General features: G+C 47.1%; 1 protein-coding gene across 1 annotated transcript in view; it reads left to right on the top strand.

Annotated features, from left to right (window-relative positions):
- RNLS (renalase, FAD dependent amine oxidase) overlaps positions 1–11,438 on the top strand; it is an 80,183-nt gene extending 68,745 nt beyond the window's left edge. Inside the window, exons 6-7 of the mRNA XM_075759040.1 lie at positions 3,750–3,925; positions 8,610–11,438. Coding sequence (XP_075615155.1) covers positions 3,750–3,925; positions 8,610–8,762 — 329 coding nt within the window. The 3' untranslated portion in view covers positions 8,763–11,438. The remainder of the gene's footprint in view (positions 1–3,749; positions 3,926–8,609) is intronic.
- The last annotated feature ends 7,121 nt before the right edge of the window (positions 11,439–18,559 follow it).

Genomic DNA, 18,559 nt, shown 5'->3' with positions numbered 1-18,559 from the left:
CTTGCCTCCTTGCCACAAATAAAGGAAATTAAAATCTTATGAGAAGCCCTGCCAGAAGCTCTTGTTTTTAAGCTAGATGTTGCAGCCTGTTCTAAATGCGTTGGGCGGAAAACGACAGTTTTAACTCCTGCGACAGCTGAACAGTCGTTCATACCCGGTGCATCAAGGCTGAGATACCCCCATTGCTTTCAGGGAAAAATCTATTTTAAACTCCTCTCTTAGCCAGTATTTTTGCAGAAGAAAGCAAAGGGCTTGAGGCTAAACTTGATCCTCACAGGCTGCATATTTCAGTACTGGAAGGCTGTGACTCAGTGGCCTCTGGAAGCTCTCCAAGCTATGAGTAGCTCAAAGGAGGAATTAAAAACTCAACGAACTGCCTGTTCTCCTGAAACTTGTTTTGTACATGCTATGGAAGAGATGAGAGATTTGAAAGAAGGCGGTCCTGTCCAAGAATCATTGGCTATAACAAGTCACAGCAAGCAATGAATATTTATTTTATTAAAATGCTTAGACATCTTTTAATGAGCCTTTTTGCCAAGTTTATGTGGAAGAATTTGCCAAATACCATGTACACTATAATAAACCCCAAGGTACCTAATAGGCTTCCCCACTTGGTCTTTTGTCCCTGACAGTCTTTATGTAGAAATGTCAGAAGACCTGTTTTCTCCCCCAAAATGGGAAGGAGAGACTGAGCAGTGTTCCTGATGTTTTTCCAGACAGTTGGAAAAGCTGAGGCAAACAGAGGTACGTCCTGTGCTAGGCTGTGAAACCAGGCTTGGGGGTGTCAGGAAGAATCCCAGGAAGATGAATCTGAGGCTGGGTGTTAGACTTGGGCAACCAGTTCATCAGAGCTCAGGGAAGAAGATGGCCCCTTTGCTAAGCCGCTGCTTCTAGACAAGAGTGGTCCTTGTTTCACTCTACAGTCTTCATCCCTAAATCTGCCTTATCCTCATCCCAAATCCATCTTGGGACCTGTCCATCCATGCTGGTTAAGTCTTACTTTCAAGCCCAAGACACAAGAGAGCAAAATCAGCACTTCAGATTAAAATAGAAAACAAATTCAAAGTTTCTGGACACTTCAGGAAATCACCCAGGAAAAGGGCTCTAGTACTTGCTGAAAACAGAGCTTGCAAGCCCAACCCAGGCAGTGAAGTGAGTGATCTTCCACTCTTAGGAGTGCCTTATTTGGGAAAGGAGAACTTTGAGAAAAGGCAGCACCATGGCTTGGTGCCTTCAGACATCATCTGTCAGGGTGCATTCCTGATCACAACCAGGAAACATCTTCCCACCCTTTTTGCCACATTTTCCCAGTTTTCCGAGCAAGGCTTGACTGAGCTGGCCCACCCAAGAAAAAGACTCGGTGAAGGGGTCCGTCCACCTGAAGTTAAAGCCATTGTTTTCATGCTTGCTGTGGGTGCTAGGACCTGGTGCTGCTGTGCCTCAGTGGTGTATTCTGAAGTGATCAGCCCAGGACAGAAGGCTTATCAGAGAAAGACATTTTGGTTGCCTTTGGAAAGCTGGAATTTCTCATCTTCTCAGATGGGATCCCCAACTGGAGGAGCTGTGCTGGAGATCTCTTCACCAGCAGAGAGAACGATTTCTGTCAAGCTTGGTACCTAACAGCCAGAACTGGTCAGAAAGTGTTCAGCTGCCTCTTTCTTTGTGGATTCCTTGGTCATAAAGTGCTCGTTTGATGAAACTAAAATATTTTTCTAGGAATGTGCTAATTCAAACAAAGGTTTAGCCAAAAAAGGGTTTCTGCTTCCAAAAGAGGGAATTTCTGGTTAATGGAGCGAGAGGGGATTGCTTAATTTAACAACCAGCTTGGTGAGTTTGAGCTCTCAGCTGAAATGTAGCAGAACCCAGGTTGCGTCCTTGCTCCAGCAAATGCATCCTGCTCATTGAAAGCGGAACAGCCTCAGCAGGGACAACTTGCACAAGCACCTGCTGGGTCCTCGTCGTGCGTTGGCACAGGGAAATCACTGAGCCTGAAAATCCCCTGTTCTAGACAAATTCTGTGGCTGCTGGTTGTTGGCTGTCCAGACTAAGTCTATAAGGTGACAAGCCAACATGCCAGTGGGGACAGAAGTCCCTTGCTCTAGAGAACATGCAACCAACCTCAGCCTTAACGAAGCTTGGCCATTTCCAAGTCTGCAGGGATGAACATCAGCACTTGAACTGCCTTCTGTTCCTCCCCCAGCACTGCAGCCTGGTTGATTTTTAAGGGACAAATTTTTTTTTTGAGTTTTGCTCACTCGCACGTATTTGCCTGAGGACAGAATCATAGAATCCTTTAGGATGGAAAAGACCTTTAAGATCATCAACTCGAACCAAGTTGTATTGAAGGTTCACACTCCCCAAAATGTGCATGTAGACAACCACACGTTGATTTCCTGGAAGTTGCTAGAACGGCAAAATTTTAGTTGAGTTCACTTGTGCAGGCCAAAAGGAAGCCCTGATTTCTCAAGCTAACTTGCCCTGGTTTCTGTTCCCTTTCTCCCCCTCCATAAATGTAAAATATTGGGTTTTTTCTAGCTTTTCAACTAGGTAAATACTGTTGCATGGCCAACATGCAACCAATTATTAAGGGAGCAGATGTTTTTCACAGTAATGCAACAAACACTCTTCTTTTTTTGTCCTTTACCTTAAAGGTATTTTTTATCTTTTGATGATTTCATGTTCAAGTCTTTCGTATTGTTGCAGAGATTGTCCCCTTACGGGGACATGCATTTCAAACATGCAGGGGAGAAAGAATATAAATTAGTCTGATATTGGTGGGTAAGAAACGGGCTCCCGTGACCCAACTGCCCACGCTTCTTCGACAGAGCAGGTGGCTTGTTGGCATGAGACTTGAGGTGGCACCGTTGCCAGTGTGGTGGCTTATGTGCATCGGGCTTACAGTGGCCACAACTGCGTTTTGTTTGGTTTACATCTGGTGAGCGCTGCTGAGCTCAGAAGAACTTCACGTGCCTTCATGAAGCCCCTGGGCATCGATCCCACAGGCAACGTCAGAGCCATTCCATTGCCAAGAATAATCTTCCATCAAAAAAAAAAAAAAAAAAAAACGAAAAAAAAGGTGCATTATCCAATACCTTAATCTTATCACACGGCTGGGTGAGCTTCAGCCTTTGGTAAAGGGTTTCTCCTTGACCCTCGCCAGTGACAGCATGAGTCCCAGCCGCAAGCATAGCCCTTTGGGAAGCCTCACCTCGCCTTGCAGGTGGGTGGCTGCGACTGTGTGCCTCCGAGTGCCCTGCCATTGTAGAGGCACTGATTGTTACTATACGTAGACCTCGCTGGAAAAAATCCTATTTTTGTGGTTTTGTTTGTTGTTCTCTTTTGCTGGTTTGCCACACTTGCCAGTTTGTTGCCCTCCTTGTAGAGCCTGTTGAAATATCCAGGAGGAGAAAGGGGAAGGGTTTGCTTCCAGTATATTCCCGGCTCCTTCCAGCTGCTACTTAGAGGGTGTGGGAATGCCTTGAGGTTCCTCTAGGAGACATATGTAGAGCTAGGGTTATTGCAGTGGGAAAACCATCACAAATTTTGCAAAAAGCCTGGATTTCTTCACTGTGTTTCTCAGGAACAATTTGTGGTGTTACTCCTTGTGTTTTTTTCCAGCTGGAAGAACAGGGTGGTGCCACAGATATTTTCCTTCTTATTGATTCCTAGGCTAGACGCACAACTGTCACCATGTGGGGAAGGCAAGTCTTAATGAGTAATCTCAAATGCATCTCTCTCCTTTATTTCAGAGTCTCCTGAAATAGGTCCCTCAGTTGTAGTTCACACAACTGTGACGTTTGGAAGCGAGCACCTGGATTCAGACCCTGCAGAGGTGCAGCAGTTAATTCTCAGTCACCTGGAGAGGATTGTGCCATCCTTGCCTAAACCAGCCAGCATCAAGTGTCAGAAATGGAGATATTCTCAGGTAATCTGTGGTGGAATCAGTCAGCTGGGAGAATGCTGCCAAGGCAATGCCCAGTGTATCGCAAGACACAGGATATCGTACAACCCAGTGGTTTTCACACTCGAGGAGCAAGAGGAAAGGGAGTAGTTGCTTGATATCCATAATACATTCCTCCACATAGCCGTGAGCAGCGTCCAAGGCTGGCCAACGACAGCCAGATCGTTTCTAGTCATTTTTTTATGTAGTGGACCTGGCTTAGTGGTAAGTCATGCAGCACTTCTGGTAAGTAGGGACAGGAGCACTGCACAGGAAGGAAGTAAATCCCACATATTTCAGTGGGATTTTTGCTGGTATTTAAAAATATGACTCAATCTGTCTCTTCTGTATCCGAAAGTATGTGATATTATTAGCAAAATTCCCACCCTACCACAGAGTAGCAGAAGTGCTTGCGTTCAGATGTACTAATTGTTATTGTTTGATTTGGCCCAGTTCAATTTAATAGAATGTTATGTGAAAAATATTTGAAAGTAAACTACCTAAGGGTAATAATAGCAAAATGTGTATATTTTACAGACTTCTTTTAAAAATCCAAGGAAATTATTGGCAATTTCCTAAAGTATTAGAGTATATCTACATGTTTACCCAAAGCCTCTTAAATTACGTTGGTGAGATTGAATGTGGAAGTTGATGCAAACTATTTACTTAAAGCAGTCCCCTCAAAATTTTTCCTTTTATGAAGTCTGGAAAAGTTACTATAGATGACTGCTGTGAAGTCTACTCTTACCCTTTGATCTGCATCCAATTTAGGAACCTGGTCTTGTTAGCACAAAGTTTATTTTTCTGTGAGTTAGGCATTGGTAGTTTGCAAATCACTTCCCAGTTCATAGTTTTTGTTCTCAGTTGTCATATAAAAATGACCTTAACATAGGTTTTAGTGTTTCAGATGACTCATACAAAAATCATGCTATGTTTTGTATGTTCCTCTTTATCAGTTCAGGGTTGGTTTTTTTGGCTTGTAACAGTGTCTCTGTACAGTTGTCACTCTTAAGGCATCTTTTTCTGGTTGTGACTTCTGGTCTCTTCTTCTGCATTATCTGTTACCTTTCTGCTTCAAACTGCTTGCGAGTACAAGAGCTGCAGGTGGTAGGGAGGAGAAGAATTGGATCTGTCTCCAACAGAGAGACACTTGGTTGACCAACTCTGGAAAGGGCTCCCAAAGCAAAGTAAGAAGTATTTTTAAACAGAATTAGTACACTATAGATACTGGTGGTACCACAGAGCTCTGTCATAAAATTTGTCAAATTCAGCTACTTTGTTTATGTGTGCAAGGAAAGGGCTTAATATGCCTTTTCCTTACACTACTCACATGTTTAGCATAGTGTCAAAGGTGGCATATAAACACATGCATCATATATGGCCTGTTCTGATTTATTTCACCATGAAAACACAGATAAAGGAAAAGGCAAAAATGGCAGTTAATTTCTTACTACTGAATAATTAAAAAAAAAAAAGTCTCAATTGCATTCTACCAAACAACTATGCTTTGTGAATCCTGGCAAAATTATGACCACACAGGATTTATTATAGCCTTGTACCTATTGCTTCATCTTTTAGAGGTAGCTGGAACAGTGACTGTAGGAATGAACTCTTACTTTCCACAATTGCTTCAAAATTGTCGATTTCCTAAATCACTAGGTGTGCGTCCTGTTACCCTATTTAAAAATTACATTCAGACATCATACTGCTGGATGATGCTCTGTTATTTTCTCAAACCGCTCTACAGTTTCTTGCTTCCTTCTCCTGCCTCTGTTGCCTGCTATCGACTGTGCTGCTACTAACCAAAACCACTGACTTCAGCAGCTGCTTGTGCTTTATGGCTGTGTCACAGGAGGAATTATCACCAGTCTTTAATTCGGTGGATGAATGTCAATATGTCTTAGATTGTCTTAGTCAGTGTAGGTCAGATCCGTTATCTCAATAAAGAGATCTCTATTGCCACCCTATAAAATAATCACTGCCTAAATTCAATATCTAGGACAGAGCTCCCTCTTTCTCTTAAAGCTGTCTTTACTTTCAATTATAATAAGCTGTTGCCACAGAAGCAAAGGGAACTGATAAGATGGGTGCATCTTTCCCTGACTCTTTTAGACAGGATTTAGCCTGCTTGTTAATTAAATCCGGCTGTAACATCCTTCACATGGCCAAACACAATCCTGGGATTAAAATGCAGACATTACAATTATCTGTGGTGGATGAGGGATTAGGACTTCCAAACTTCTACTGACACTACTCAGCAGCACAGCTGCAATTCTGGATCCCCTGCCTTAATTATGATAAGACACTATTAGCATTCAGAGCCAACAGCCTCCCAACCCATCATGTCCCTCTGACAGAAGCACTTTATATGTATAAGGGATACTGGGAAAACACAGAATCGTAGAAATTGGACCTCTTCCAAGGGGACCTCTTCAGGACCTCTGCTCAGAGCAGAACTATTGCCAGCACTAGGTGACCTCGACCATGGCTTTGTCTAGCTGAGTCTTGAAGTCTTCAAGGATGGAGATCCAACAGGCTGTGCCATATCACCGAGGGTAATTTGGAATTTATGTTGGACACCCCCTTGAAGAAGGGGCAGGATCATTCCTTTCCCCAGTCACTACATCTAGAGCGAGGGCCTTTACTGCATTGTGCACAGAGTCTTGCCACACAGGCGAGAAGATGCAGGCTCAGATGTGAAAATATTGATCCTGCGATCAGTATGACAAACCGGCAGCTGTTCGGTACAGCCAGCATCAAATAAGCACTAGGTAGTCAAGACGCTCAAGGACACTCAAAAAGCCTTTTTCTGCTAAACCTTTCTTCATTGTTTTATGCTCAGTGACCTTGATCTGTAAGAAAAAGTTAGAAATAAATTAAGTACTGACCTAAAATTAGTCTGAGAAAGACAATCTCTGGCTGGATTTACCATACATGACAAGATTCTTCTGTTAAGTTGAATAATGGAGAATGGGTCACAACTATCTACAAATTCATTTCAGATAATTTCCTCTTTTACACAAAATGCAGCCAGTAACATAAATGTGGGTGATTTGCAGCTGATCCAAACTTGGAAATGGCAGATAATGGCATGGCAGTGGCTAGGCGAGCGTACATTTGAGTCAATGGAAAAATTCCAAGGACTGAACAAAATGCATTGGGCTTTACATCTTGTTCACCAAAGCCGACAGTTGCATGATGGGATACAGTAATGGAATCCAAAACTTATCTTTGGACCAAAGGCAGAAAGTCAAGAAATGATCGAAAGAAAATTGTACTCTCTGTGTCATGCTTTATGATCTCTGTGGTTTGATCTCTGTTGCTGCTCTACTGCTGTGCTTCTGCTCTCGGGCTTTTTTTTTTGTCTCTCTCAGGCTTTCTAGATATTTTTTTCCTCTTTTTCAACATTTCATCCTTATGGGTCTTGTTTTGTCATTCCTTTTCTCAGACTATTTCTGCCGATCACTTCATCATCAAGCTGCCCAGCATCTTCTTATCTTTTTTTACCCCTTCTCCTGAGCCTTTCTTGCCCTCACAGTTACCTTTAGGCCAGTGCTGCTGCTGCCTTATCTCCGTCCTGAGATTCCCCAGCACCGCTCTGGGATGCACTGATTTAGTACAGCACAGACACTCAGCCTTTGTACGTAGGTTTTCAAACAGGCTAGAACAACGTGTGACACAGCCAAGCATGGTAAAAACACAAACACAGTGTGCTTTTACTCTGCCGTTTGACACACGTTGGTGTTTGTCATAACGTACAATACCGAAAAGAGGTCTTGTTCTCCCCATGAGTTCCAGGTAGCTTCAGGTTAATAGGTACTGGCCAAAACAAAGTCCATTCATTTTTAGAAATGTTACATAGAACTGCGCAAGAGCTGCCACTCCACAGATACAAGTTTAATTGAGCGTACAGTGCCAGGAAAAATATATTTAAAACAAATACAATACATACATTGAGAATGACATTAAGTATTTATCAAAGCAACCTTATTCAGAGCTTATCCCATGCTACTGCCAGGTAAAGTGTTGATTGTATCTCTAGCAGTGTCTAAAAATTCTTGTGCTGCTCAGATGAAAAAGGAGACCAGCACAGCAGAGCTGGAGACAGGGTGGGTTGTCCCAAGACTGTATGTACGCTTGAACAGCAGCATGAAGCACGGGCAGGTCATCATGACAGTTGTTACTCTGCAGTTCCCCTCACTTCCCGTCCAGGGAGGTTGACTGGTCAACCCCATCATGTTGCAGGCTCTTGGAAAGGTCAGGCTCCCTTTCCTTTGTTGAATAGTTACATATCTGGAGTTTTTTGCAAGCCCAGCTTTGCTGATGTGAGATCATGTATCTTCATACTTTTTGGCTTAGAGATCTCCATGCCTCATCTGTCCAGGGTCAGGCAATTCATTTCTGCTGAGGCAAGTTGAGCACAAGACAGGGTGAGACTGTAAAGTTTCTAAATGTCCACAAGTGGGAAATCTTTATACTAATTATTTAACTCCAGGAGATAAATATATTACTATGGTACTTTCATCATTAATGCTTGGACCTACGGTCTGGGATGGGAGGGGTGCTTCATATGAAGGCATGTTTGTCAGGAATACTGACCTTTCTGGTGTGAAATGGAGGTAAAGAAAATACTTTCTTTTCCATCTCTCTGTATGCTTTTCTTTTTCAGGTTACAAAAGCTGTGCCCAATTTTCCGGGACAAATGATTCTTCATACTCAACCTCTCCTGATTTGTGGGGGCGATGGATTTACTCAGTCCAACTTCAATGGCTGCATAGATTCTGCTATGAGTCTTGCAGAGGCTGTAAAGTCTCATTTGTAGCAATTTCTAAGTCAGCTGCTAAACAGAGTCAAGATTTATGATGAATTTTACTAATATGGCTTGAATTCTAGTTTAATGTTAACATCACTGGCTTCTATCTTGCAAAATTAAATAAAGGAAGATCTATTCGTAATAATTCGTAATAATGGTTGGGATGGAATTGAATTTTCCAAGATCTGTGCTGTGAATTGTTACTTTACTTGAAGTAAAGCTTTTTCTGGCTCTAGTCAGAGGCATCAAGCTCCAGCAGTCTTGCCAGGTCTCCTCATACTTTTACAGCCCATGAAAATTATGTCAAGGAGAGAAGCCTGACTTGAAGCAGCACAAAAACCCATAGAGCTGCAGAGTTTACTTCTTCTCTGAGCACTTGGAAGTGACAGAAGGAACATGCACAATTGATCCCAGAGCTTTCATACATACATGTGGTCATTTCTTGTGGTGTAAATCAGCCCTGGTCAGTGTTACTGTGTTGGCTATGGGGAATCAGTGATGGAGCATACCTTGCTATGCTTCTCAAGTTGGACGGCCTAGGCAGGGTCTGACCATATCGACTCAAGGTCTAACCATGTCTCTGGGCATGGACAACTTTTAAGTGAGGGATAGTAGTCGTCTGCCGACCAGCTTTCTTAGCCCATGGTTTTCTGGAGCCCTGGTTGCAGATTGCTGTAAGAGGTCATTTCAAGAGCTTGATGACGTTACTGTCAATGATGCGCCCCTGAAACATGGTACCTGCCCTGGGTGCAGTCTAAGCAGCATCAGCCCAGCTATGCTTGTAAAAGAAAGAATGGAGAGAAGGGGAAAGAGAAGGTGTGCATGTTTCCAGTGCTTTCATAGCAATAGGGCTGCTATCGCACAGTCATCTTGGGAATAGACATTGACAGCTGGGCTGTAACATGAGTTTAACACAGTAAAGTGGACTGGCCAGGAAGGTGGATGCACTTAAAATAGTTCAGTATTTGCCAGGTTAGAGAGTCATTGGTGCATCATGGCTTTCTGCTGGTCCAGGGTCCCCTGAACCAGGAGCAGCCCTTTCCTCCTTCCAGGTGGTGGAGGAATCGGGGTAGGATCAGCCAATACGGAAGGTGGTTTGGCTGCTTTGCCTGGAAAATGCCAAGAGGGAGGAGGGAAAAGAATTTAGTTCAGCGTGCTCTGTGGCAGTGTGTTAATAAGAAAACTGTGCTGACATTTCAGGCTTAGGGTTACATCACCACCACCATAAAAACTCATTTAAACAGCCAGTCTGAAAATGAGGTGAGTTCTAGACAGCTCTATATTTTGGCAGAACAGGTGTAGAAATAGAGAGACAGGTCCAGGGAAGGATATAAATACATGTGTGAGTGATTTGAAATACTAAAAAATAAACAGCAAGTATAATTGTGGTGAAAATACTCCCTGTCACAGTTTCAAGTATTTCTAAGCTACTAAACTGTGTTTCTGTGAAGTCAATTTTGAAATTACTCAGAAATTTACCAAGAAAGCATTTATTTATTCTAAATTTGATTTTAGCTTACCCTTCTTCTTAAATCACGTATCACAAGTTTAGTACCTCTCTCTACTACAGCACTAAAAATAACAAAATGCTATTTTCAGCAGAGAGAATTTTAACCATTAGAGAAGTACAATTCAGCCTCTTTTTGTGATACCCCTGCCTTTCACAAAAATCCAACATCCTGTATTCATAGCAGCTGAACACTGTAATTTACTGCTGCGCTTGACCATTTCTAATACGGTATTTTAAGTGACACGAAGAACTTTAAAACTTAAGATAAAAAACATCTTTGAAGGATATTTCATGATAACATGCAATTTTATTGATTAGTTTTTTTCTTCTTTCCATGAACTCCTCAAGTTTAAAACTAGGTGTTGTGTTGTGTCTGAACCAACCAGCTCCAAACCCTCAGGTTTCAATCACTGCATGTTGTACAGAAACGGGGAAGATTGGTGGTCATGCATGCGCACAAATCTTTTACAAAGGCATGTGATCTCCTATCTTCCACAGATCAAGGTAGCCATGAAGACCCACTCGGTCAGGGAATAAATCCGATCTCGTGAGGCATTTAGTATCAACTAATTTAGCACAAGCTCAAAAGCAGCCAAAGTCCCAGCTGAAATAAGGTTTTATGTCGCAGTGTTGGAAAACCTTAACCAAAGAGCTGTACCCCGTGGAGGGTGGCATGCAAAAGCAACCAGTCCTCATGTTTCCTATGTGCTCCTCAGCTTCCACCCAGACCTGGCTGTCCTGCAGGAGTTGGTCCCCAAGGGAGTAACATGCTGAACTGTACAAGAGGGTTTTCTGCTGGATTATCGGTTCCCCTGGAAGGTGTCGCCAGGGCGAGCGGGTCAACCATTGCTGGACCCATGGTGATGGTTTCTGGGGACCTATCCCACCAGTCTGCCTTCATCCAAGCTGTGCCTTACGGAGGGATGTGGGTCCTTTACCTGCAGGGGTGAAGGAGCAGGCTGTACCTTCAGGGGATCGTTCCAGACTCTGCTTGTGCTGTTTTCCTCATCTTCACTCTTTGTTTTTTGGTCCATTCTTCAAAGATGGATTTTGCATTAAAACACGCTAAAATTTGCACTTCCTTCAGTTTTGAATGGAAGCAAGCCAAACCACTAAAAATCCAAATAAAGATCAATCCTGAAAGTGTGTGACGTGCAGAAAACTGAAAACGAGGCGTCTTCGACTCAACACTGTGTCATTCCTCTTGCCGCCTCACAAACAGGCGTGTTCTGAAGAGTCGTGATGCCCTCACAGGGGCCTTGTATCAGCAGCAGCCTTCGATACCACAAGTGACAGATAAACGGAGATGTCTCTGACCCCGTCCTTTCAGCAATCTTACAACTTTGGTCATTATGAGACCTCAAAATACCTGATAATGAGCAAATCACAGATTCAGAGATTTTTCAAATAATGAGATTTTCAATTCAGAGGTTTTCGAACATGAATCACAGTCTCAAATTGCTCCCATCCTTCCCCATATCATGACAGACTATCAAAACGCCTCTTTCCTATAGCTTCCTCCTAGATTAAGATGATTTAAACAAAAACTACGTGGTTTTAAAGTGGAGTAGAAAAGTTCATGTACGTGTTCCTCTGGACACACTCCAGACAGCGGGCACTTAAGCGTCTCTGTGGCAATATCTCATTTTCTAGATGTGAGCAGAGAGACGACAGTATTAACTTTCCTATGCAAGGCAGGTAACAAGCGGTGATAGTTCAGAGAGGCCACTATATCCAAAAGGATGGCAACAGAAGAGACTTGTCTGGTCGATTTCCTGGGCTTTTCCCTGGATGGATGTAGTTTTCAATTAAGTGGCAGATCCATCAATTACAACCCGTATCTCCTTGTTCCCAGACAAGGGTGACAGCTGTGTCTGATCTCCTATGTGTCACGAGCCACAACTAACACCCAAAGTTGAATTAAAGCATTTCAACTCTCAGATGACGATGTTATTGTCTTCCTCATCTCAAGGAAAGAAGGGGCCGTAAACCATCAAAGCCTTTTAACTCACAGTTGTGTTAACTTCCACCCAGTGAACATCACTTTGCAGGGCTGGCCCATGCCATCTAATGCAGTCACTGCTTTTACAATATATTCAGCTGTGTGCGATGCATTTTGCTGATCTCTTGAGCATTTAACTGTACCTGTAGGTCTCTAACAGCAATCCTTCCTGTCCCATCAACGGCTCCATCAGCTGCGTGTTTCACCAGGAAAGGTTTTATGTTATTGGCCAAATAGCAGACTAGGTGTTGGCAGGAAGGCTTGGTAGACACAACTAAACCTTGACATCTCCTGCTAACAGAAGCGTTGTGAGATCTGTGGCTCAGCCAAGTGTGATCCACCCAACATCTGCCTCCTTAGCACTGTGCAAGGCAATTTTTGCATCACAACGCTTGTGTGGTCCTCAATCAAATGCATTTGAGAAAGCCAAGCATGCTGTACTGAGCCATTGGACCTCATACTCTGCCACCCCTTCCCCTCACAGACCGCCCTGGGTGATCTTTGCAGCCCGTTCTTCTTCTAGGAGGTGCCTGAACTGAGCATCACGTCCATCCATGCACTGCTCTTGCAGATATGTTTTTGGAGACAGTAGTGACTGAAATCTTGGGCATGGGCAAGGAGATGTCTGGTGCTTTTCTGCCCGGTGGGCAGGTTGTGTGGCAGAGCATCTGTGCTGTTGCCACCGTGTCACGGGTACTGAGGCGGACCCATCATAACACATGCCATGACAAATTTTGGAGGAGGCCCTGGCAGAGAGGGGCTCGAAGTCATGGCACACCCTCTCCTCCTGCGGGGCATCCCTCTGGCATGGGGTTAGGGCTCTGTGGGTGAGGATCTGACCCTGCTGGCTCTCTACCCACTCCTGGCATCTGACCCCGCTTGCAGATCCCTGAGGTGGGGCAAAAGTGCTATGAAGTGGGTAAAAGCCTTTTAGAAACCAAGTGTCATAGGAAGCCACAGGACTCTGTGGTGGCAGAGCCACATCAGAGCCACAACACCCGACTCCAAAAAGTGCTATTAATGATGTGCTGAAAGAGCTCTCATTACCCCCAGTTTTACATCTGCAGACCCAACAAGGACAGATCTGCTTGTCTTGTGTCCCAGAGACCTCTCCCTTCCCAAGGCGAGGAAGATGTTGGGACCGGATGCTCATCTCATGAGTTGCGATGCCCTTAGGGGAAAACGTTCAGGTCTAGGCTAAACTAGCTCTAGGTGAGCTCCAGGGTGAGAAGCTGTGGCCATACAGGGTAGCCCAAGCCCATATGCACCTTCCCAGCTGGAGGCCAGGTCCAGGCAACCCCCTCCCAACCCCTCCATTCACACCAGGGCCTCATCTGCCCCTATGCCAGGCTGCAGAGAGGATGGCTGCTATGACCCTGCCTGCACCGAGCATATTGTGGCTGTTAGTTGGAATAACTCTCCCAGATCTATGAAATCATCTGCACACGTCTTGGTGTGTTTAGTGCAGTTTGTAGGAATTTAGTGCATTTCTAAAAAGAGCTGGGAAGAGGAGACAGGCGCCTAGCTCCTCTGTTCACATCAATTCACAAACCGCATGTCTCCAAGGATCTGGGCCGTATTTTTATGCAAGCATATGAAAAAAAAAAAAAAAAAGGTTATTTTAGGTTTGGGTTTGTTGTTTGGTTGTTTTTTTTAATTTTTAAAAGGCAGCTGCGGATAGGAGATGCTGCCCAGCTGAAAATACATGGTGGGTTTCCGTAGCACTGAGCTGTGAAACATCCCTGCAGCCAAAGCCACTGGAGCAAGACCTGGTCTCCCAGAGGCCAGGATTTGCTAGAGACCTTGCTGCCCTTGGGGTGTGCCAGCATCGTCATATTTGGCTCTTCTAGAAGGCATGTGTGACTGAGAAGGAAGGTGTGGAGGTCTCTGGCCCAACCCTGCTCCCAGCAGGACAGCTACAGCAGGTTGCTCGGGGCCATGTCTGGGCAAGTTGGGGCATCCCCATCCTCCACCGTGACCGCACTTCTTCTTGATGGAGGGACAACACCGTGCTGGTACAGCACCAGGTTAAAAACAGACATTGCTGAGCAGCAGCACCAATGTGGCGTGCAATACTGACAGATGAGTTCCTCTTTGAAATAGCACAAAGAAGAGGAACCTGGCCCTGCGCCGCCCAAATTGAGCAGTCGTGTCTGGGTCACCGCTCCCAACCTCCTCTGCAGACTGAGCCCCAGCACCGAAGGGCTTTGTGAGTGCCTGGGCCAGCACAGCGTTTGCTCGGCTGCTCCACGCTGCAAAATTCAACTTAACAAACTCCAAATGGCTGGTGGCACACCATTAGGAGGCTGGTGCGGGGATCAGAAGCCTGAGTGCTGTTGGGGACGATGACGAGGGCACTCTCTGAGCTGCCCAGCGAGCGCCTTGAGCCGCTGCGCAGAGATTTCCCTGGGGCCGGAGCCGGTTTTGCTTCTAATCCAGGCTCCGGCTCAGATGTGCCGTCCATAAGCCGCTTTGCATGGCAGAGCTGAAGCCCTGAAATCCTGGAGCCGCCTGCTGCCGCTCTGCCTGTCTCACCGCACCGCCTCGCTATTAGCCTCCTTAGGATTTTTGCTTAATTCTCACATTCAGGTGGCACCTTCGACATCAGCCGGTGATGACACCGCCACGGTGCTGCAAAGGCCAGCTGGCACTTGCAGCCCCTGTAGAAGAAGCAGCCCCACATGTCAGTGAAACAGCCCTTGTCAAGGAGGAGTGATTTGCTTTCTTTTCGGGAAAAGCCAAGCAAAGTTTCTCCTCTGGAGATGAATGAATGGAAACAGGTGAGAAATAACCCCAAGAGAGCTATTGCCAAATTGCAAGTGGAGAGGTCTAGCATGGAGCAAAGAGGGTGCAGGGCAGATTGCTGTCAACTTGGAGGTCGTGGTGCTAAACCTGTGGAGATCATGAAAAGCCTCACGATTCTTGTCATTCCTCGATTCTCATCCCGTAACAGCTGAGCATCACTATCACCAGGTGCTTCGGGCATCATCCCAGCGGGGGAAAAGACCCGCAGGTCCTTGTGCACCACGCTGTGCGTGGCTGTCACCCTTCACCCCGGCGGCTTCAGAAATCTGGGGAAAGGGTTTTAATGCAAGGAGGTAATGCGAGAGGGTTTAATGCAAGCCAGGGGCCACATGGGTGAGTAGAAAGCCACTGTTTCGCCGCAGCCAAGCCCTGACACGCCTGCACGGGCCCCGGCTGTGGGAAAATGAGCCCGTTCCCCGCCACCCCTGCCACCCGACCGCTCAGCCGGTCACGAGGACACTGCGGTAAACCACAGCTCTGCTTGAAATTATCTTTTCGGCACAGGGTTCCTGTCGAGTCGAATGGCACCTCCTCCCTCACCTGTGCCGGTGCCGAAACATCCTTCCTTTCTCAGCGCTATCTCCCGCTCAGATCTCTCCTCCAGGATGATCGCACGCGTCACGATCTTTAAAGCGAAGCACACCCTGCTGCAAGGACTGAGGTCTCGTTTCCCCTGGCTTATTTTGGGGTATGGAAGTGGTGCTCGCACTGTGCGCAGATTTGGCCGTCCTCTGCCTTTTCCAGCCCAGAATGGTGGCGGGGGAGGGAAGTGGTGGCCAGTAAGGCATCGCTCAGTGCTGGAATATAGGTCAGCCTCTGTCCCAGCAGCTGCTTTCCTTGCCCAGAGCAGAGGGAAAGGGGACGAGCTGGCAGGGGAGGAGGGGCTCGGCCGCTCTCCGTCGCCACCTTTTCAGTGCACAGAAAATCCCAGCTCAGCACCTCAAAGCTTAGTGAAACACAGCCGGTGTTTCATTTGCAGCTGCCAAGTGGCAAGCACGCACGTGGGCATTCCCCATCATGGGAGAAATGGAGTCTCAGAAACCCTCCGGTGCAAAGAGAATTTTGTTCTTGAGCTGCTCACAAATGTGTTGTAGCAACAGGCATTGGCTGTGCATGATTATTGCTCTTTATAGGGAGATGCCGGAGCAATTCTAGTCCAAAACCCGTACTGTCAGCACCCTGCAGCCTGGTTATTTTGGATTTGCTGCCTCCCTTAGCACACCTGCACAGTGCAAATCCCACTCTCCTTTGATTCAAAAGGCAGTTTTGGAGACCAGCTTGGGAATGTGAACCACAAACACAGTGGGATTGGTGCAAGTGTAAATCCTTAATGTGTCACAGTCCAGTGTTTAAGCCAGTCCGCTGGCCCTTGCCAAAGGGCTTGCCAAAGGATTTCTGTGCAGGACACAACAGCTCTGGATTAGGGAGAAAACTGGGCTTTCCACCCCAAACGTGGCTGGAGATGGTTTCTGGCTGTTTTGCCAGACCAATGAGCTCGTCACATTTGCACCCCCAGGAGCGTGTGCTGGAAACAGGAAGCGAAACAGCAAATGAAAGGGACCCATCTGCCTCTTCGCTGCTCTGCGAGGGGGAGCTGACCCCCTTTGCGTGACAGATGCTCGTGAGGAGGCTACAAGGGATGGTTACAGGTCAGCTCCCACCCCGAGCGCCACGTGCTCTGTTTCCCATGTGTCCCCACTATGGCAATGGACACAGTTGCCATCCACTGACTCCCTCCTCACGTACCCACCATCCCAATTTGAGGCAGGCCAACCTGACACCATCCTGGCACAGCCACGCCAACACGACCAGCATCTCGGGTCTTTTCTGGTGTCAGTGACAGCACCTTGAAGGGACTGTCCCCCCTCCTCCCTCCACATCACCCAGAGCCACACCAGGACCGGGGATGCTCCCTCCCAGGGATGGGGGAGCAAGGCAGCTCCCCACAGAGAATGAAAGGTGCCCATAAGAGGGTCCAGTTCTGCATTTGCAGAGCTGTGGAATCATTTTCCCACCGCTGGTCGCAACTGGCAGATCCAATGTGCCCTGGAGGTCTCTGATGGGCTGGGCAGGCTCAGAGCCCACGGGCTGATCCCCCACCGTGGAGAGGCCACGCGGCTCTCGTTGGAGCAAGGGCTTTTCCTCTGCTGCCCTTGAGGAAGAGATCCATGGGGTTTTCATGCCCTGCTGATGAAAGAAAAAGGAGCAGGCAAGCTTCCCAGACATTGTGAAAGGCAACAAGTTTCAACATGTGCAGGACATTCCGTGAGCAGAGCCATCCCAAAGAAAGACGCAGTTTCAGGCCACAGCGATGAGAAAGAAGGAAGCTACAGAGAAGATCCTGACACCTAATCTCCTCTCGTGGGTGGCAGGAAGGGTCATGCACAAGGTGTTCACGGACCCAGCAGCAGCACTCCCCTTGCAGACCTGCTTGGTGAGAGCTGGCTGGCATCACTGCACGCTGGGAACACTGCGGAGCTCGGAAAGGGGCCGTGGAAAGGGCACACTGCTCCATGTACGTGTTTCGGATGTGTTGGCTTCCTCCAACATCCCTCCAGTGCTGTTGAAATACCACCTTGGAGAGAAAGAACCCGTGGCACAAGCCCTCAGACCTCTCTGATGAGGAGATTAGAAGTCAGTCTGCTCCAAGCTCAGTGCTGCTGGGTAGGTGAAAGCTTCTAACTGCTAGCAACTGGAACGGATGGAGAGCAGCCCTGAGGAGAAGGACTTGGGGTGTTGGGGGACGAGAAGCTCAACATGAGCCAGCAATGTGCGCTCACAGCCCAGAAAGCCACCCGTGTCCTGGGCTGCATCACCAGCAGCGTGACCAGCAGGTCGAGGGAGGGGATTCTGCCCCTCTGCTCCACTCTGGGGAGACCCCCCTGCAGTGCTGCATCCAGCTCGGGGGTCCCCAGGACAAGAAGGACATGGAGCTGTTGGAGAGAGTCCAGAGGAGGCCACGGAGATGATGCGAGGGCTGGAGCACCTCTGCTGTGGAGACAGGCTGAGAGAGTTGGGCTTGTTCGGCCTGGAGAAGAGAAGGCTGCGGGGAGACCTTAGAGCCCCTTCCAGTCCCTGCAGGGGCTCCAGGAAAGCTGGGGAGGGGCTGGTGACAAGGGCAGGGAGTGACAGGCCGAGGGGAATGGCCTGAAGCTGCAGGAGGGGAGATGGAGATGGGATGGGAGGCAGAAATCCTTCCCTGTGAGGGTGCTGAGGCCCTGGCACAGGTTGCCCAGAGAAGCTGTGGCTGCCCCTGGCTCCCTGGCAGTGTTCAAGGCCAGGCTGGATGGGGCTTTGGGCAACCTGGGCTAGTGGAGGGTGTCCCTGCCCATGGCAGGGGTGGGACTGGATGGGCTGGGAGGTCCCTTCCCACCCAAACCAGTCTGTGATTCTATGATTGCATTACCATGGCCATAGAGCAAGGTGAAACCAGATGGGCTTCATCCTGCAAAGCCTATGGAGGTGAGTGCATGTCCCAGGGAAACACCA

The sequence above is a fragment of the Balearica regulorum genome, chromosome 7 (assembly GCF_011004875.1).
Source record: "Balearica regulorum gibbericeps isolate bBalReg1 chromosome 7, bBalReg1.pri, whole genome shotgun sequence".
Lineage (NCBI taxonomy): Eukaryota > Metazoa > Chordata > Aves > Gruiformes > Gruidae > Balearica > Balearica regulorum.
Note: the sequence above shows the minus strand (reverse complement) of the source record. Positions and strands in the feature narration are given on the sequence as shown.